The sequence below is a fragment of the Castor canadensis genome, chromosome 8 (genome assembly GCF_047511655.1).
Source record: "Castor canadensis chromosome 8, mCasCan1.hap1v2, whole genome shotgun sequence".
Lineage (NCBI taxonomy): Eukaryota > Metazoa > Chordata > Mammalia > Rodentia > Castoridae > Castor > Castor canadensis.
The window spans coordinates 83,774,979-83,797,059 of record NC_133393.1 but is presented as its reverse complement, the minus strand read 5'-3'; the positions used below and the strand labels follow the sequence as shown (position 1 = coordinate 83,797,059).

The 22,081-nt window shown below is 36.1% G+C and overlaps 1 protein-coding gene across 6 annotated transcripts in view; it reads left to right on the top strand.

Moving 5' to 3' along the window:
• The window catches only part of Slc38a4 (solute carrier family 38 member 4), a 67,798-nt gene that overhangs the window by 24,800 nt on the left and 20,917 nt on the right, over window positions 1–22,081 (top strand). For 3 of the 6 annotated variants that reach the window (XM_074083224.1, XM_074083222.1, XM_074083221.1), the window contains exons 2-6: window positions 12,561–12,791; window positions 16,884–16,974; window positions 17,457–17,572; window positions 20,341–20,414; window positions 20,900–20,992. In XM_074083224.1, coding sequence (XP_073939325.1) covers window positions 12,673–12,791; window positions 16,884–16,974; window positions 17,457–17,572; window positions 20,341–20,414; window positions 20,900–20,992 — 493 coding nt within the window. In that variant the 5' untranslated portion in view covers window positions 12,561–12,672. Of the gene's footprint in view, window positions 1–1,408; window positions 1,768–12,240; window positions 12,329–12,560; window positions 12,792–16,883; window positions 16,975–17,456; window positions 17,573–20,340; window positions 20,415–20,899; window positions 20,993–22,081 lie in introns of those variants that run through there. The other 3 variants (XM_074083223.1, XM_074083220.1, XM_074083225.1) reach the window with 3 other exon arrangements.

Genomic DNA, 22,081 nt, shown 5'->3' with positions numbered 1-22,081 from the left:
TGATCTAGGAAAAAATTTAGAGAAACCATAAGCCAGTACCCTAGTTACTTGAATTCATTCAACTTTGGCCAAATTAGCTCTTATGTGCATATATTTGATTTTGAAGTTAGTGCTGGAAAAGTTTTGTGATAACAATTTTGCTATGTAGAGTAAGTTCAAAGGAGATGTGATGAGACCCTTCATAGAAGTTTCTTACGTGTGCCTCTTCTACATGCTAAGTCACTATCATTTATTTTACTTGAAGATCAGAATTATAAGGAAGATGAAACTTAAAATTTTAAGGTAGGTAAAAGTTTTTAGGCACTCACACATTTATCTCCTTTATTTAACATGACGATGTACTAGAATAAAGTTCACATATTGGAGTACATCCATTCCTGTTCACTTGACCCACTATTGAAACAGAATTTTATTAGATAGAAGTATTTAATTTCTTTTCTTTTTTTTTTGCTTTGTAAGTATGAGGGTTTTTTAACAACTATTACAAGTCTGCTTGCTTTTATATTTAATTTCCAATTAAATATTAGAAATAGTACTATGAAAAGGAAAATTCTGTAGGTTTCTTAGAAACTAAAATTAGTACATTTGCTACTATCTTTTTTCCCCTAGACCATAAAAATTCTCATCTGAGAAAAGAGAAAACTACCAGATACATTAAAAAAATGGAGAATGCATTGAGAGCCAAGTAAAAGACAAGCTATACTAAACATTAGTAGGCCAAATAGGCATATTTGAAAAGAAAAGGAGAAATGAACAGATGGCCATTTTGCTTTATGTTTAACGTATTGCATCAACTTAAGAATTCCTTAATCAAACTTTTTTTATACAGATAGGAATTGACACAACTGTTGTAATCAAGCATTGCCTCTGATTGGCTATCAGATTGTTCCCATCATCAATATTTAAAAGGCAAAGAACTGTTAATCTAGATTGATTTCCACTCTTTTTCTTACCTCACTTTCAGAATATGTTGATAAATCTCCATAACAGGAAAAATTATTTGCCAATATATTTTAACTCTTCCTCTGATGAATGGAGAGCTAAGTAGGTTTGTTTAAAACAAAACAAAACAAAACAAAATCAAACAGCCTTTTGCTTGCTCTGCACACTGCCTGCAGAGTGGTAGCAGTGCCTGATGATGGTCTATAATGTCCAAACTTCCAGTACTTTGAATCACTTGGTACCATTTGGAAGTATCTGTCATTCTGTAAAATTTCCTCTAAATAAGTTAACAATTCAAAAAAATTAACTCTTTCACCAAATAATCAATATTTTCTATACATTCTGATTATAATATTTCATTAAGTAATCTGACCCCAGATTTATTATTATTGGCTTGTTTTACTTTGACCTCAGTTAATAAAATCTTCTGTAAAATTAGCATTTCTAGCTTTATCATTCAACCAATCTAGAAGGTCTTAATACAGAATGATACCAAAGTAACACATTCAGTATTTTGTTGTATAAAAGCCAAAATTCTAAAAGCAAATAGAAATTGGTGTAACTGATGTTTAATCCAAATATATTACAGTAAACTGAGTAAGCTTCTCTCTCTCTCTCTCTCTTTTTTAAAGCTGACGCAAGTTGGACAGAGGGAGGTGTTGGGTGGAGTGAGGTGGTGGAGTTGATTGGTTTGGCTTGTTCACTCCCACTGGTCTTTAAATCATTGTCTAGATCCGCAAAGGTTTAGATAAGTCAACTCTGGGAAAGGGTCTGCCATGCCAAACAATTCATGAAAGACTGCACGGGACTGGATAAATAATTAAGGTACAGCTGTTTTTACATAAATGTTCCCAGTGTTACCATAGTGCTTTCTTTCCTCTTTTTATTGTGTTGATTATTTATTCGTTACAAATTAAAATACTTGAAACTACTACTTGGGTAGCTTTTTTGTCATTTTAGAGAAGATCAATTAAATGGAATGTCAAACATTGAAATTATTTACCCAGATCCCAATTACAGATATATTTTAGATAATTTTAATTTTAAGTATAAAATTAGGACAGTGGAGCATAGGAAAATGAAACACTGCAAAAGCAACAGGTAACAGGTGTTTAGTTATTTATAATCACCGAATAGAATTAAAAGTTGACATAGTTTGTTTTAAGAAAAAATATACACTAAGATTTTTTTCTGTATCTTGAAATCAAAACAAAAAACCCCACAAAATTTAGTCAAATATAGCTTTAAGTTTTAAAGAACTAGAATCAAGTTATCTAAAAGTAGAGCTATTCTCTTCAAATGTATTGAAAATAGCTGCTGGACTATAACACCCTTGCATCTTTAGCATCTTACAGAGTATATGGTGATGATTTTAATGAAAAGTCCAGACTAAAGCAAAACTAGGAGTGTTTTGTAACTTAGTGAAAAAATATTTGAACTGAAGAAATAATTCACATACATGGGCTCTAGGACAAAAAGTTCTAGATATGTTTTCTAAAAAAGATTGCCATTTATTTTATAGTTCAAGAGCCTTCAGTTCAGATTTGTATTTAAATCATGTTCTAGGATTATTTTGAAAGTATTTACACTTGTACTCCTAAAAGATCAGCAACATTTAAGTTCTGAAAAAATGGTAGTTTTTACAGCTAAACTCTAGTACTTCCTTTAACCATGTTATGCAATATGCTTTAAAGATTATTGAAGTGGTTATTTTTATTAATTTTATTTATTTTTTTAAAAAAATTTATTTTATTCATATGTGCATACAATGTTTGGGTCATTTCTCCCTCCTTCCCCCCATTCCCTCCCTTACCTCCCCCCACCCCATTCCCTCCCTTACCCCCACTTACCCCTCGCTACCTGGCAGAAAAAAAACTGTTCTGCCCTTATTTCTAATTTTGTTGAAGACAGAGTATAAGCAATAATAGGAAGGACCAAGGGTTTTTGCTGGTTGAGATAAGGATAGCTATATAGGGAGTTGGCTCACGTTAATTTCCTGTGCATGTGTGTTACCTTCTAGGTTAATTCTTTTTGATCTAACCTTTTCTCTAGTTCCTGGTCTCCTTCTCCTATTGGCCTCAGTTGCTTTAAAGTATCTGCTTTAGTTTCTCTGTGTTGAGGGCAACAAGTGCTATCTAGTTTTTTGGATGTCTTACCTATCTATCCTCATACCTTCCTTGTGTGCTCTCACTTTATCATGTGATCAAAGTCCAATCCCTTGTTGTTGAAGTGGTTATTTTTAATATGATTACTTTAAAGTAGCAAAAATTATTTATTTCCAAAAAATTACCTCTGGGAATGGCCCAGAATCTATTATGTAGAATGTAGATTCAACCATAATTCACAGAAGATTATTGGGATCATTCATTAAAATGTACAACACCAAGTGTTCTCTATGATAGTATCACACATGCTACATATCCCTTTTCATTCTGCAACTTAACTATTATTTGTGCAAGAAAATATGAGCTAAAGTTTACTTGGGAATTTAAAATGACTAGAGAAAGCATGCAGTTTGTCTTTCTGAGTCTGGCTTATTTTGCTTAATGTGATGATCTCCAATTCCATGCATTTTCCTGTCATCATTACATTCTTCTTTATAGCTGAAAAATACTCTATTGTGTATATGGTACCACATTTTCTCTATCCACTCATCTGTTGCTAGGCACTGAGGCTAATTCCTTAATTTGGCTATTGTGAACAGTGCTGCTATGAACATGGGTGTGCAGTCATCACTTCTCTCATATATGGAATCTAGACTTAAAACAAACAAGAACTAGTTGCATAGCTCAAGTGGTAGAGCCCTTGCCTAGCAAGTATGAAGCCCTGTGTTTGATCACCAGTACCCCAAAGAAAAAAAAGGTTAAAATATAAAAATAAAATAAACAAAAAGACATGGAAATAGAAGAGGGACTATTTGGAGAGAGGACAGGGACCAAAGGAGGGGAGAGGGGAGATAAGAAGCTATAAAGGCGTGGGGGGGCATGAAATTGATCAAAGTGAGTTATATACATATATGAAAAAGTCATAGTGAAACCCATTATTTAGAAATAGATGCCTAGAGAATCTGTGTCTTCTTCTAAGAACAGAACTAGAAAGTCTGTAAGGAACAGAACACATTTACACCTTGTCACATGACTGCTTCAATTCCTATGCTAGCAAACATGTAATATTTTTAGCCAAGGAAAAAGACCTCAGCATAGGGTGATTTATTGTAATTCTTCTTGTTGTTCCTAGATGTTGCTTCTAAGCTATGCCTGAGTATAGGAAGGGAATGAAAATGCTGAACTATTAGCACCAGCAATTGAAAATAGCCAATAGAGCTATGGTTCTATTGTTATTTGCAGTTTCTTGTCTGAGAGGTACCTCAGACTGAATAGCTTTATGGAAGCTAATTTCTCTAAGAAATCATGTGATAGATTAAGAGACTGTCTTAGTATTGAAATATGACAAGAATGATATAGTGGAGGAACTTAAGAAAATTTAATATAAAGGTAGTATCAGATTGATTTTCTTGTCAAAGCTATGTTCACTTACCTGAGGTTCATTTTATTTATTTATTTGTTTGTTTGTTTATTTGGTGGTACTGGGGTTAGAACTCAGGGACTCACACTTGCTAGGCAGGTGCTCTACCACTTCAGCTACTCTGCCAGCCTCTAATTTTTTTTTTGAGGTACATTTTAGATGTGGTTTTAAATCAGTTCCTTGAATATAAGATTATTTGCCTTTTTGAAGTTGCATAACTATCTATGACTTGCTTGCTCAACCCCAGAGTGACTGTCATGTGAGGTTGTCAGCTAGCTACACCTAGATTTCAGAGTGAACTTATCAGTACCAGGTTGGTACAAAGGACCAGAGCCATAGCAATGGTGGGAAGTCTGCCCTGGTGACATCACTTCCTTTCTACTTTCACTTATCAGGTAAAATAAATGTTTGCAGTACCTTCCAAAGGTCACAACTTTTGCCTCTTGACTCTACCACAGTTTTATTTATCAGATGTAGTGTCTTTTTTTTGAAGTTGAACCCTAAACATAAAATTTGAGAAATCTACTTCTTTTAGAATCTTCTTCTATACTGAATTTCTTAGGTAGCCACTAAAAGTACAAGACATTAAAATGTTTAATAACTAGAATTTGGATGTACGGAATCCACTACTTAGAACACCTAGATATCCATTAACAAATGTCATGAAACCAAAGTCTTCTAATGTGATATACTATTTTTAATGCTGTTGTTTCAAGTTTGGGTTTTTGAACCCCACGAATGAGTGGATTGAATTAGCAGTGCTGTTGACCACTGCACTGAATGGTGCAGTCTGCTTGTAAGACCTCTTTGTATCACAGAAAAGCTTGACTTCAATGGAGAGGAAGGCTGAGCTACAGAAAATTCTATCAAATCAAATCTGATTTTTCTTTTGAGAATTCTTTGGGCAACAAAGCTGTTCCTTCTACTAGTAACCAAAGGATAACATTTCCATTTCATTTTGAAATATTAATCCCTTAAGCTATAACAAGAATGACTACTTTATCTAGCATGGAGATCATTTCAGGTGGCTTTGGTCTTAGTAGAATGAAACACTAGGCACTGTGTTAGATGCTGGGAAAGTGTAGAGTCTGCAAACTTGGCACTGTTTCCATCCTCATGAAGCATCTGACTAGTGGCAGAGATAGTTATTTCTCAAATAATCAATAAAGTGATGAGGACTTTTAACTTTAGTCTAAAAAGCCAATAGAAAATCCCTCCAGGGCTATTAGGAGATTAATAATTTGGGATAACAATGGTCATAGAGGAAGAGTGAATGAATTTTAGATAAATATTGAACAAAAGACTGGTAGGAAGTAGTAATAGGTCAGACCTGAGTAGGGAGGTGAAAGATAGAGACTGAGAGTTGTCAAAATTGAAAGGATGGATTCCTCCAATGAGCAATGGCATGGATGAAGTACCAGGTACTGAGATGGGCAGTAGCAGAAGAATTTATGCCTGTGAAAATTACATTCTTCAATCATGGTATTTGCCAACATTAATCTTTTCCTTCCTACTCATGCAGCAATTTGTTGAGTATTTCAGTAAGTATTTATGCAAAGAAAAAAAGCAAAGAATTTAATTACATTATACTGTAATCATTTGTTCAAAGATCTGTTTGCTCTAGTAAGCTGAGTTCCTCAAATGCAAGGATGGTGTCTTATTCATTCTCTATGACTTCCGTTGTTTCTGGATCATGTTTCATTCTCAATATTTATTGAATGAATGAATGAATAAATAAATACTCTCTGTAAAACACTTCCATATTGAAATATAATCATGTAAATAATAGTGTGATTAAATTTTAGCAATTTTGATGCAGTCTAAATGCTTCGAGGTACATACTTATACTACAGGCAAATGATTCAGAATATGTCATGTCTCAAAATGTTCCCATGTCTTTGAAATTGTGCTGTTAGCTTCTATTACCTTATAATAGATCAATAACAGAATATGCACACTGAAGAGCTATAAAAACTTATGTTTTAACTTTTCTGAGATTTTGCTTACTCAGGACCAAAATTAGGATTAGGATCTGAGGTCTTAAGCTACTATTTCATGAAATTTATCTCCTTCAAAAGAGAATGGACTAAATGCTTTATATATGGCATGCAAACTCTCACTTTAACCTTCACTGTACTAATTTTGTGGTAAATAATATTGGTCTGGAAAAGTTAATAGTCAATTTTTCTAGCATTTACATATAGTTCTGTTACTCACTAAAGCTAGCATCTTTGTTCCTTATCCAGACATTAGTTCTCTGTAGTAAAGACTGCAATACAGACATGGCATAGTCACTTGACTTGTGCCTCCATTACTTTATCTGTAAAATGGAAATAAAAACAAAGCTATTACCTACCTCAGAGGGTTGCTCTGAGAATAAAATGAGTTGTTATTTGTTAAAGCCGTAACATAGTGCCTGGCAGGTAGTAAGTGCCACATATGTGTTTGATATTCTTTTATCACCATCATCATTCTGGAATTGGCATGGTTTAATGTGAAGGAAGTCTGTGAAGTTCCTATAAATAAGAACAAGTGAAACAGACTTTAACTGCAGTACCAGGGTATGTGTGCACCTGTGGTAATAAAGGTCTTAGTCCCAATGTCTGTTCTTTTGAGAACCCTTCCCTCATCCCTCAGACTAAGTTGATTTCATGATAATACTCCTGCATCCCCCTAGAGGGGAAAGCTAGATAAACAATGGAATGGAGGAGAAGGGAGAACATTTCAGTTGGTGCGACCATCTTGTGCAAATGGCCTAAGGTGGTAGACAACACGGTATAGTCTCAAAACTGAAAGGAGACTAGTGTAGCTAAACCTAAAGTAGAGACAGTATGGAAGAAGGAGTGGGCAGACCAAGTAGAACCTTGTTGGGCTTGTTGAGAATTGTAGTTTGACATTAAAGAGTTTTTAAGCAGAGAAATGATATAATCAATGTTGTTTTAAGAGCATTCTGCCTTTTGTGTAGAAAGTGAATAGGGAGGTTAGAGAAGGCAAATGATGATTTGAGGAGATCAATCAGGAGATTATTACAGTAGGCAATGTAAGAACATTACATTGACAGTAGTTTTGGCAAGTGATGGTGGAAGAAATTGAAAGAAGTAGATTAACTTGAGAAATACTTCAGTTAGTTGTAAACTTACCAGACTGGATACTGGAGGAAGGAAAGAAAGTTTTATAATAGCATACTCTTAAGCTTCTGGTTTGAATAATTGGATGAATAGTGAGAGTATTCTTTGGATAGGAAACACTGGGGGAAGAAGGAACTATCACAAATTAGATATTAGATACATTTAATTTGAACTCTTTATGATATGCAGATGTTAGTTAGGCCCTGGACACATGAAAGTGGAACTCAAAGGAGAAGCCTGGGTGGAAGATGTAAGCTGAGAAGTCTTTGGTGTTGTATGAATAAGTCAGGGAAGCAGAACCAATGAGATAGACATAGACAGGTGATGATAAATGATAGGTAGATAAATAGACAGATAGATAGATATGATAGATGGATAGGTAGATGATAGATAGATAGATAGATAGATGATAGATAGATAGATAGAAAGTCAAGATTTATTATGGGAATTGGTTCATGTAACTATGAAGTAAGGCTTAGAAATTCCACACATGCCATCTGCAAACTGGAGAACCAAGGCAGTTCCTGGAGTAATTCAATCTGAGGCTGAAAGCCTGAGAATCTGGGATCTCAAGGTCTGTGAACCAGGAACTCCAATGTCCAATGGCAAAGGATGGATGTCCCAATCAAGGAGAGAGTGAATTTGCCCTTCCTCCATGTTTTTGTTCCCTTCAGGGCCTCGGCACATTGATTGATGCTGGTCCACATGACGTTTCATACTCACTTTATCAAATCAAATGTTAATCTCTTCCACACCCTCACAGACACACTCAGAAATGATGTCTGACCAGCTTTCTGGCCATCCTTAGCCCAATCAAGTAGATGGTATATGAAGTCTTAAAAGTAGGTTGAAAAAAGGGGACTTAGAATCTAGTCTTGGAAATCAAGCAATGAAACTCCCAACAAAATGATAGCTATCATAATGTCTGAGAAATCCGAGCCCTAACTGACTAAGCTAACCACTACACTCCTTCTTCATAAATATGAACAGACAACCTAGGATTGCAGGAATATAAGGAAAACCCACAGCAGGAAAGAGAAGGAACAAGATGAGCAAACAGACTAACCACCTTCAAAAGATACACAGAATTTAGAGAATGAAAGAACTTCTGAAAACCTCCAATCAATATCTTTAGAAAGATCTGGAAAAAATATTGCATCTATAAAACAAAACAACAGTAGTGAAAAAAAAGTGATATGAAGAAAAAGAAAGAGGATAAGAAAACATGAAAATTAAAAACATGACTGAGAAAAATAGTTAATCAAATAGTTAGGTAGAGAAGAAAAATGGATATAGCTGAAAATTTAGTGTGTTATTTTGGATATGACATTAGGTAATTATCCCTGAACATGGTCATTAAGATAAGGGGATGGAAGATACAAGTGTTCTTCTACTTAAGAAGGGGCTACATAGTGGTAAACCCATTGTAAGTTGAAAATATTAAATCAAGGATTCATTTAATACACTTAACCCACTGTGCTAGTCAGTTTTGATTACTGTGACAAAACACCTGAGATAATCAACTTAAAGGAGGAAAGGTTTATTTTTGCACACAGTTTCAGAAGTTCAGTCCATGGTTGTTTGACCCTGTTCCTTTGGCCCTGTGCTGGCACAGTTTAGCATGGTTGTAGCGTGTGGCAGAGGAGACCTATTTACTTTGTTGTGTCCAGGAAATAAAAAGAAAGGAACAGTCTGGGGTCCCAGTATGCCCTTCAAGGGCATGCTTCCAATGACCTAACATCTTTCCACTAGGCCCTACCTCCTAAATAGTCTACCACTTCCCAGTAGTGCCAGACACTAAGGACTAAACCTTCAACACACAGGGTCCTTTGGCAAATACTCATGATATGAATTATAGCCCCTATTAAACATTATCATTAATCAACACAGTACACTGTAGAGCCATCAGAAAAGTTGTTAACTTGAACCTTTGTTAAGTCAGGGAGCATTTGCAAAAGGGAAGTTTATCAGTATGGATGAAGAGGTCCAATACCTGTCTAAAAAGTTTTTTGAAGACTTAATGTAGAGAAAGTAGTAGTGTTTTTTTAAAATAGTAGAACATTTTTCTGATCTGAAGAAAGCCACAGGTTTTTTATTGACTTTTTTCTCCATATGCTGAATGAGATGAATTTTAAAGGTTATTCACATTTCAGATAAGGGTATAGAGAAAACCCTTTGGTAAATAATATGTTACCTACAAAGAAATGAGAGCCAGACTCACCAGTTGAAGGTAGAAGTCAAGTGAAAAAATATCTTTGACCTTGTGGAAGGAAAATGACTCTGAATCTAAAATTTGAACAATCAATGAAGTCTGAAGGCAAAATAAAAACATTTTCCAATTTGAAACAACTCAGAAATTCTGCTGTGTGAGAGTTATTCAAGTTGATACTTCATCACAATGCAAAATGAAGAAGGAAGATAAACAAGCATTCAAGAATTTGTCAACTAAACAACATGCAGAGGTTGGAGGGGGAGCCATTCAGAAAGTAAAAAAGCACAGAAAAATTGCTTCCAGAATTTTGGTAATCTAGGTTGTATTTCAATTATTATGTACTCTTCTTTGGGACATGTATCAACACAAATTATAACATAAGTGCTGATTTTTTTTGTTTTCTGATGAAAACATTATGGTTCTCAACATTGTATTTTATTAATTAAAATATTAGGAATGTGAGGGAAGGATAGAAGCATGTCAGTTTCCTTGTCTTTCATAGATACTAGTCTAGAGTTAATGAGCCAGGTCAGGGAAGTTTTAATGAATTGTTTAAATTTAGATGGCTAAAGTTAAATGAAGAACTAAAAACAGAAATTGTAATTAGTGGGTGTTACTGGGAAGTGAGACTGTTGATAGGTAAGGGAAATGTTTGTACTCATTTGAGTTTCTATTTTTTTTTCTTTTAAGCTTTACATGTCTTCTATTCTCAAGTTTCATTCTGTTTTTGTTTTGTGTTGTTTTGTTTTGGCAGTACTGGGGTTTGAACTCAGGGCTTCATGCTTGTTAGGCAGGTGCATTTACCCCTTGAGCCACTCCACCAGTCCTTATGTCTTCTATTCTCTCTGGTAGCTTTTAAGCTTCTTTGCTTTGCTTCTACATTATGTACTTAGACTGCCGAGTGCTTATGTCTAGATTCATTTTTTATTCTTCCTACTTGAAAAGCCATGTACTTTTCTTAAATTCTGAGAATTATTATCTTTTCAATTCTGGACAATTCTTTGCCATTATTTCTTTCTTATTTTGTCCTTGCCTAGTCTCACAACTCTGTCATACTAGAATGACTTGTTACTCTATGCTTAAATGTCTTATTCCTTTTTTTTTAAACTCATATCTCTTCTCTTTTACATTTTCTTCCTTTATCTCTTTGTGCTATTATGTGAGTGATTTCCACAGATCTGTCTTCCAGTTTCATAATTCTTCCTTCAGCTGGTTGACTTTTCTTTATTTCAGTGACTGTGTTTTTAAAGAATTCTTTTTTGGGCTCTTTTACAAAGTAACTTTTCTTCTTTTACAATGTATTTACTCTATGGACATTATTTTCTACCTTCCTTCTATTCTTCCATTCTTTTTTCATTCTTTCTATCCCTCCCTCTCTCTTTCCTTCCTCCCTTTCTTCCTTCATTTTTGTTGTTACTGCTATTTAGTGTGTGTGTGGGCGGGTGAGAAGGGTCTCACAGTGGAGTTCAGGCTGGCCTGGAACTTTTCATCCTACTGCCTCCACTCCCAATTGTCACCACCCCCAGCCTGCTATTTTCCCCTTCTGAGTTTTTATTATGTTTTATTATATTAATTTTAAAGTCTCCTTTAAATTGCTTCATTATTTGTGAATCATTTCTTGTGCCTACTGACATTAAGACTAGTGAGTTTCCATGTGTGTTTTGTAACATCTGTAATTTGGAGTTGTGAATCCATCTCACATGTGTGCTGCCTTCCATGGGTGTACTGCCAGGGCACGAGACTGTGAAGGAAGGCATTCCCATGTGGAAGCTCCATGTTTATAAGGGGATTATGGATTTTGTAAGTTCTGGAGGAATTTTTACTCTAGTTTCTCTGCTTAGGATTTCCTTATCAAATGAGTAATGCACATTTTAGAACCTTTCCTGTTGAGAGTGATCATGTTTCTCCCAATATAATGGTTCAGAAATAATTGAATGAATCTAATTATAAAAATTTCAGAGATTCTGTTGGCAAAATATAATGGATTCATGGACTCATAGTATTTTTAAAAAACATAAAGATAGTCCAACCCTTGTCACTTTAAAATTGAGAAAAATGAGGTTCAAAAAAGTTGATGGACTTGTGCTGAGGTCAAATGAGGTAAAGACAGAGCAGTATCTCTCTGTTGTTAAAATAAACTTTATTGTCAAACTAATCACATCATTGGTTGGTATAAGTGGTGACATGTGATCATTCAGAGGTAGGTAAATCTATACTGCCTTTTGTTCCAATTCGTAACTCTGACTTCGGGATCCAGATGCCGAGAATGTGTCCTCCTAACCTTGACCCTAGCCTGGGTTGCCAGTTGCCAGGACTTTTTAATTCTTTCATGCACAATTAGATTAAAGCATTAATTTTCTTTCCAGTTACTGCTACTAAAGAAACCTTGTAGATCTTCCTTTGCCAACAGTTTACTTTTGTCTTTTCTTTTAGATCATGCAAAGTTTGCTTACAAATACATTTTCATGAAGACTTCTGCCACTTCTTAGAATTTCCTTTTCTTACCATGGTGATTAGCAAGGTAACTGTTGGGTTTGTTCTGCATAGGCACTTTAGATATCTACTGCTTTGATTTTTCTTTTATGCCCGCATAGTTTGGTTTTTGTTTTAGGTAAAGGAAACACCCAGGACATATTTTAGTAAAGTTTCCAGAAGTTTATTTTTCATATTTTACAAAATGCATTCACAAAGCAGGTAATTCAGATTCATCTAATTTAAAGAAAATTATGATGTGTTTTGTGCTCTGTTTGCAGAACAGGGTGTTCTGAACATCAACAAAAAGTGGAAGAACTTTAAGCCGAAGGTACAGTATATTATTTACACTGAAGGAGCTCTTGTGTGGACAAGAAAGCGCTGACAGGTCAAATGGATCCCATGGAACTGAGAAATGTCAACATCGAACCCGATGATGAAAGCAGCAGTGGAGAAAGTATTCAAGATAGCTACCTGGGAATGGGAAATTCAGAAAAGGCAGCAATGAGCAGGTATGGGGTGAAAAACTACCAGGCTCCATGGAAAACAGAGACAGGCTATGGATAGTGAAAACAAGGGTCTTGTTGGGAAGAATTAGATTTTTTTTTTTTTTACAAATAAATTTGAGATAACAATAACACTGATGTTAACACATCAATTCCCTAGTCCTGAAATATGTAGTAACGTCCATTTTGTGCAACTAATTTAGATTTGAGGTTACAACATCCTGGTCTTAACTGTGTACACTATAGTTCAATTACTTAGCCTCTTGCCTTTTCTACTATTCCTTCTCAGATTCTTCTTCCTTTGACTGCACTATGAATGTTGCTACATCTCTAGGGTTCTGTAGCAATTCTTTTGCTCAAGGTCATCCATAATTATCATAGGGTCACCCACAATATAGGACATATGCTATATTAGCCTGTTAAAGTTCTCAACTGAGATTCAGATCACAATATCTAACTGTCTACAGAACAATTAATCGCTACAGGAAAACTAAGGTGTCTGAATTGCCTCATTTCTAAAGTGACACTTATAATGTCTAATACCGAATTCCTGTCATTCCCTTCAAAGCCTGATCCTCCTCTAGTAATCCCTGTCCTAATAAAAAATCACCACTGTCTTTCAGCAACTCAGTCCAAATACCCTGGATGTCAACTTTGACTCATTCCTTCTCTCAAATCACACACACACAATGGTCATCTACACTCAGTTCTTTTGACCTTATTAATGTTTCAAACCCTCCAACTTCTGTTTCTCCATTCTATTGCCATCTTATTTTAGGTCCTCATTTTCTCTCACTTGTCTGTTAGAACAGCCCTTATTTGTCTATCTGTCTTGTATATTCCTTTCCTCTGTGTAGTCTCCCACACTTTTACAAAAATAATCTTTTATAATTACAAACAGAAGCATGTCCCATCATGGGGTAAAATCCTCTCATGACTGCATTAGCTGTGAGATACACATGAGGCTCTGCATTGCGTGGAATCCTTTGTGATCTGTCCCTGAACTACTTCTCCTGTCTAGTGTCTTGGTATAGTCCCTTCTTGTACTCTCTTGCCTCTACTCATTCTGCTCCACTGACCTGAAATCACCCACTTACTCTGCCTTTCTCTCCGTTAATACTCCTTTCCCTCCATGAACCAGCTCAGTATCAGGTTTCCTATGCAGCCTCTCCAAATGCCTCTATTCTGCCAGGTGGAAGTGATCACCCCTCTTTTGTGCTCCTTCTCCCAGTTCGGGAGTTAATCGCACCACAGGTTAATGGTCTCTGCTGTCTTGCATGTATCACACTGCCTGGTGCATATTAGGTGCACTGTAGTTACTTGGCAAGAAAGTTAATTTTCCATAAAATAATATATTGCACAAATTTGTGTATGATTAAAGACATTCAGAAGGGAATTTTTGACCAAATCTAGGTCTAAAGTAGGGAATATTATCTATAAACAAGGACTTCTCACTTGATTCACATTGTCCAGGAAGACCCTTCAGGCAGAAGTGTTCTTCCCCTAAGTAGTACAGTGCAGCGAACTTGAGGTTTGTTGGGGCAGAGAAGCTGTTTCTAAGTTGAGTGTTTCTAGAGGAAATACAGTGTGGTAGAACACAGGACATTGGAGTCTGCCAAGATCTTACTTGACTTTGGAAAAGATTTAGCTTCTTTGAGCTTCAGTGGACAAGGCAGAGTGGCAAGCCATCTACTTTTCAAGGATTAAGTGAGTACATGGACTATAGATGGTATTTAATACATTTTTGTTCTTTCTTCTCCACATCATCACCTTTAGTAAATTGATCCATATCTGAGGGCTCTTTTGATTCTGAAAGTAACACACACAATTATGAACTCTGCAGATGTTGGCTGAACTGAAGAGGTCACCATCCCAAGAATAGAGACCCAGAGTGAGTGATTCCATTTGGCCCTCAAAAAGCTGTAATGGAAAGAGCAACAATGCTTTCAAGTTTCATACAGTGACTTCTGAACCACTTACAATGGCTTACCTTGTAACTCTTGGCTCAAACACAAGTCATCATTTTGCAATTTTATAGTCACCTGAAAAAGATGGGTTTTGTTTATGTTTGATTTGTATTGAAACTTCAAACATAACTTTTTGAGAAAGTCAACAGATTGCATTTATTTGGAATCATTTTACTTATGTTCTCAATATCACACTGTATTTGATATCAAAACATTTAACATGCTGGGGACATTGCTCATTTATTTTATACAATCCTGCATGTTTTAGGGCTACAATACATTTCATGCCAAAATAACAGTATGCAAATACCTCAAAAAAAGATAATAAGCTTACTTTCAAATTCTAAATTTTAAAAATTACTCATGGAATAGTGATTTATTTATTGACTAAACTGAAAACAGAATGTTGGACATTCCTGAGTTTAAATTCTACTTTTAAGTGACAATGTTGTTCTGTAGTCCCCAGTTCATTTTATCCTATCGTCTCATTTTCCAGCTGTGAACATTGCATACTTATCCTTGCATAGCAGACTACTATTATAAATCACAAAAAAGGTGGCAGAGGGTGTAAAAATGAAGAAGGCAATGGCTGAGGGCATTGTGTTTCCCATGAGGAGTAGAGGGAGAGTGCCAGGAAATGCTTTCAACTTATATGCTCAGAGCCAGCTGTTCCTTGAGTTCTAGAAAAGTACATAAAACCAGCTTTGTCTGCTATTTCTACACATTGTAGCACTCTCTATTCTCAAAAAGTAACCCTTCTTTTTTCTTCATCACATTATTTTCAAAATTGGCTTCTATTATGAAAGATAATTTGCATAGATCTCCTATTATAATCCTTTCCCACTTTATTTCTAAGGGTTACTTCAATAAAACACTCTCAAATTATTTTGTCTTAGTCTTTAATGCAAGAAATGCCCTAAAAATTGCAATCTGTCTAATTAGAAAGCATTTAAGGAGCATACAGAGTTGAGCACACATGAAAAAAGCATACGTGCTATTTCGGTGGGTAAAAATGCAATGGTGGCAGCTGGCCTTGGTTAGTCAAGTCTTTTAGAAATATGGCTGGCCCTTGGTCCATAACCTCAGAGCTCCTAGCATGGGACTGCAAGAGCTGACCACCACAGTCACATTGTGACTAACTCGTGCAGCTTCTAACCTGTGCCCAAGCAGACCATAAACACAATATTCTGTGGCTAGCACCATTTTGAAGCCTCGTTTCCCATCCAACTCTTCTCCCTCCTCACTAGATTTCTTTTAGTTTCACCCATTATCTCATAATAACCTGGATATATTTTAGAGCAATTAGCACAATACGCATGCATATACAAATGCAAAAATAACCAAACATAACATAGAGCTACTATTGCACTATATTCTAATAAACAAATAAGAGGAAATACTGCTACTTAGGGAAGCCCAGAGATCTGGAGTCGGGTAGGTAGGCACATGCTCTTTTCACTTTTCTGAGCCACAGTTACCTCATCTTATGAGTAGGACCATGACAGTTCTTCTCATAGGGATATTCTCGGCATCAAATGAGGTGAGGACCAAACGTGCCTAAGCATTTAACAAATGTTCATTAAGTTAATAAAATCTTGGCTGGGGCATGGTTCAGTGGTAGAGTGCTTGCTTAGCATTGTTGAGGACTTGGGTTCAATTTCCAGCACCACAAGGATAAATAAATAGATAAATTTATTTTAATAAAATCACATGATTAAGACATGGAAGTAGTTTAGAAAACTCCGAGTCTATTCTGTACACTTTCTTTGGAAGGGCTCTAAGTGGGAACAAAATTAAGTACAATTAGTTTCTTCCTTGCATAGTTAATGTGGGAAAGAATAAAAATGGCATACACAAGTTTTTCACCTAAAAATAATATTTCCTTCATAACACCTTCTCTTCTTCCCCAAGTCTAGTCATAAATTGAGTTTAGGTGTTAGTCTGCAAGGAACACTGTTGTAAAGAAGAAGAAAGAAAGTTTTAGGTGTTTTTTTCCCCCCTAATTTAGTTTTGTCCCCTCCAATTCAATTTCTTAGATCACCTGACACATAAATCTAATTTAGAGCATTTACTTGCATGTTTTTACTTTCGTGTTTTCCTTTTGTGTGTGTGTATGTGTGTGTGTGTGCAGTCAATTTGCTAACGAAGATGCGGAAAGCCAGAAGTTCCTGACAAATGGATTTTTGGGGGAAAAGAAGCTGGCAGATTATGATGACGAACATGTAAGCGAGTCTCTGCTTTCAGGCAATAAACAGCTTTGAGAGTTTCATCTACCTTGACTCTGTGGGAAAACAATGTGACTGAAATTTTCCAAGCCTCGATCAGCAATTCTGTGTTTATTCAGGCCCTTACTGGAATAAGGGCTTGTTTTTCTTGTTCGCCATATGGCTGCATAAATCATTTATGAAATTTATTTGTTTTTTTGAGAAGTCATTCTAACCTAAATGTAATCTGTAATCATCCATGTTTCCCATCTTTGTTTTACTCCACCTGTATTTTTTTATTTTTACCGAGACTTGTGTTGAGGCTAAGCACCATAGTTCATTCTATGAAAATTACATATTGTTATTAAACTTGAGTGATGATCAGTGGCTAAGGTCTTTGATTTTGGATTGCAGTCTCCTCCAGAACAGATAATTTGTGAAGAGAGGATTGATGCTGTGACAAATGTTTGCTTATAGAGCATCCCTTTTTTTGTTTCAAGCATCCTGGAACCACTTCCTTTGGAATGTCTTCATTCAACCTGAGCAATGCCATCATGGGCAGTGGAATTCTGGGCTTATCCTATGCCATGGCCAACACAGGCATCATACTTTTTATGTAAGTGAACATACATATCTACATTTGGTGATGAAGTCCATGCACAACCTGGTACTCATTCAATTACCAATCTGAGGTACGACATTTGTGAAGAATCAAAGAAAGAATTGAAGGATGTATCGGTGAATTCCTCCAGCTTAGCGAAAACTGCAGCCTGATACTTGCTCACCTAACCATCTCTAACCAAAGGGCAGAAATTTTATGTTTTCAACCACCCCAAATGCTTTAGCAGTTCATACAAAGGAAACATTTCGCAGAGGATGTCATTGCTTAATAGATGCTTAAAGTAATTTGTTGTTTAGAGGTCAAGAAGATCTTTCCCTGAATCAAATGTGACTGTAAAATATTCCTAGGGAAAATAGCCCACCTCAAACCAGACCTGAGAGCCCTGCACGCCCACTCCTTATGTCCCTTGCCACCAGGTGCATTGCTCACCATGCAATAAAGGTGCCATATTCCTTCTCACCACTGAGTCTTTATACTCGGAACTCTCTTTTTCTTCCTTCTTCATCTACTTAACCTTTTTAGATCTCAACTTCATGCTTCTTTCCCTGACCTCCATGACTGGGACAAATCTATTCTATACTCATTGCAGTTTTAATATTTTAGTTTGTTTGTCTGAGTCATGTGGTTTATGTCTATCTTCCTTGCTAAATTATAAAATTCGTAGAATGGAGTCCATGTTTCACCACATGTCTCATCTTCAAAACCTAGCATGCATAGGAAATATTTGCTGAGTGAAGCTTATTCTCAAACATGTGTGCTTTTCCCAAACTTGGTCAAATGCTGCCTAGACATAGCAGTCGCACATAGATGACCTCCAGGATGGATACTGCACCATCCAGGATGGACAACCACAGATGCTTGCAGGCATTACGTATGCCCTAGTATTTTCTAAGACACAGTCAGCAGCAGTGGAATTCTTCACAAGAATACAGTCTAATGATAGACATCACGTGTGCACAGACCCTGGTCCCAAATGTAATGCTCGTGAGTTAAATGTCTAAGCATGCACCATTTATGTTACAAATATATACTATTTATGTTCTGAACATCACAGATGATTAGGTAATCACACAGCCATTTGAGGGAAAAGGATCAGGACTATAAATATTCATCTTGTGTGAGTGCTTTGATTGAACTCTTATATATACTACTTTTTATTTGAAGGGGTTTTTATATCAACTTTATCTTTGTAAGCCTCATTTGAAATAAACTAGCTTTTTGTTATGTGAATCTTATGCTAGAAATGTACTCATAATTTTCATGCTTTTATAATGTGCACTACCGAAGACAAAAAGACTGTCTTCTCCTTATTAATTATGCATACCATTAAAATTAATCAAGAGGTCATGATAGATCAGTGATGAATAGAAATGAGAAACACTTGCCTCAGTCCCAGAGACACAGATCATTTCATGGAAAGAGACTATTTCATTTTTAAAACAAAGACGTATAAACATTTAGCAGATTAATTTGGCTAGAGCAATTAAATCACTAAACACAATAGGATGTGTTTTGTAGGTCCAAGTGGCATAGAATGGATTCAGTGTCTTCCTTAGTTCAAGTGACACATTATTCAATCAGTTTCACTTTTAGTATTTTCTGCCAAAGCAAGTCTAGAATATAAGGAACGCTTACTATTTTTCTATGCGACCTGAGATACATGATTCATTAAAAACAGGTAAGTTCACAAGGCATATGGGAAAAGGTGAATAAATCATTGATTAGTCAGTTCTGGGAGAAATATATTTTCTGGAAAAGAACAGCACAATATAGGTCAAGTAGTTATAAAATGTACAATTCACTTTGTAGCATTGATTTCATTGGGAATTACTACTGGAGCAGATAAATTGTGGTGAAAATGTAAGTGTATTCTCAACATGTAAAGTAAACAAAGGAAATTTTTTTCTTAATTTCAGGTAAAAGTTAGTAGTGTCCCTTCCTTTATTAAGCAGATGCTTCTATTCACACTCTTTGTTGTTTGTTTTTTGAGATAGGGTCTTGCTATGTAGTCCAGACTGGTCTTGAACTCACGATCCTCCTGCCTCAACTTCCTTAGAGCTGGGATTGCATGCATGTACCACCAGGCCTGGCTCTACTCACACTCTTATTTTTTTATGCTCTAATTCTTGGTTTTGGAAAATACTGATCAGTATACACATAAAGCAACCATGCATACATGTGGACACATAGAAGGTCCTGATGCCAGAAATGATTCTTTCAGAATAAAAAAAGAGGAGTTTTTTTTTTTGCTCCCTATGCTTACCTTTCTTTGCATTCTCTCTTACACATGCATTTGTCTGACCCTCTTGTTGACAAACTTTAGGATTATAGTAATGGAGCACAGACTGCATGCTCTGGTTTCTGGATGCCCAGATTTTAGATTAAAATTTAGTCAGGCTCTTGAATAGCCCTCCAATTCCATTTATTGATGCAAATATTATGTGCATTTGTCTATGTGCTGAGTAAGTAGCATATTTGCTATTTTTGTTATACACCTAGCATCTCAGCTATAAAACAGACTCTACAACGGTATAACCTTAAAATAAATATGTTAGGAACTTCAGATAGTAGGTTCAAACACATAAAATACAGAAAATTCTAGTGTGTGACATTAAAGGATATGTGTGTCATTCTGCTAAGAATTTCTCAGCATTCCCCAAATCAACACTCTTGAAAAGACAGATCATTTATTGTAACATCTAATATTACAATGTCGTATTTTTTATAGAAACTTTATTTTTCTACTCTCTGTTCCTTTACAGAATCTTGCTGCTCACGGTGGCAATCTTATCACTCTATTCAGTTCACCTTTTACTAAAGACAGCCAAGGAAGGAGGTATGCAACCCTTTAGGTCCATATCTTAAGATAAGAGAATATTTTTCTGTTTTCCTCCTTGTGAAAGTGCTTTTCAGTCTGTAAGGTTTCCTAATCTGAAGATGATTTTAGTCGGTTTCATACTTCATTTTCTTCTTCTGACTGCAGTGACATGGTCTGTCAAGATTTTTAGTTATTTGGGCAAGTGAGAGGCAAGAGTGAAAGCTGATTGGCTCAGGTTCAAATCAAATAGGAAAAAAATAGAGATTTCTGGTAGATGATAGAACTATTCTGACTTGCTAAGCACTGCTCAAGTAAATGGAGCAATAGTGCAGCTTCTTTAGACCATTTTAACACATTGCCTTTTGGTTTTTGAGGTTGCCTCTTTTGGGGTTTATTATTTCTACATGTTTATTTACATGGCTAGGAAGTCAATGTAGTACTACAGTTAATATTTTAGTCATTAACACAATCTTCTAACAAGATTATTTTATCTGTCATTGTAGGGTCTTTAATTTATGAAAAATTAGGGGAGAAGGCTTTTGGATGGCCTGGAAAAATTGGAGCCTTTTTTTCCATTACACTGCAGAACCTTGGAGGTAAGGGGACACGGCTTTCAATGGACCACTCGAACTTTCTATAGAATGTTCAATAAACAGGAAAACTCTCATAGCAGCAAATAAACACTTCCAGTCCAAAAGAACAGCTGCTTTGTTGTTCTTAAATTTCAGAAATAAAATTTCTTAAGAGATTTGCTATCCCTCTTTAATTAAAAACAGCAATATCCGACCACAAAGCCCTGAGTTCAAACCCCAGCCCCACCAAAATAAAATAAAATAACAACCCAGCAATATGAACTCTGGAATTGAAATACAGATCGAAATCTTGCTTAATTTCTAATGCTTTTGTGGTGTTAATTATCACTTTTAAAAATTAAAGCATGAGTGCCTCCATTTCTCATTGCCAGAACAGCTGATGTCCCATATGTATGACTGAGTTCATTTCATAAGATTGAAGAGTCATTATGGGGTGGCAGTTGGTACAGCCAAGTTTATGGCTAGTGAGGCACAGCCCCCACTGAGCGAGGCCACTGGAGAGAGTCTGGAAAAGTTGTAGCAAGACAAACATCTACAGCTAGGCATCAGAAGCACTGGTTCTATAAATTCTTTATAATTCCTAGTGAATTATGATTTCCAAAGTGGAGCCTAAAAATGAATCTTTTTTTGTTTTTTTGGTGGCGCTGGTGTTTGAATACTTGCTAGGCAAGCACTCTACCACTTGAGCCACTCACTCCGCCAACTCATTTTTGTGTTGAGTATTTTAGAGATAAGGTTTCACAAACTATTTGCCCAGGCTAGCACTGAACACCATGAAACTCCTGATCTCTGCCTCCAGAGCAGCTGGGATTACAGGTATGAGTCACAGGTGCCCAGCAAGTGCATGCCTTATCAGTGTTTTAGACAATGCCCACCAGCTTCACCCTGGTTCTGCTGTGTCTTTGTCTCCCAGAAGGCATTCAGACCTTGAGTCCAGGTGCCCTGCTGGCTGTGTCTCCTGCATGGGGCCAACTTTATCCCCATGTAGTGTCCCTTACTTCCTCTCTCCTGCCTATCTGCCAACCTACTGCTCTGGTCCTCTGTTCTTTCTTCTAGTTACTCCACCATCAGTCATCCCATTTTTTAAATCAG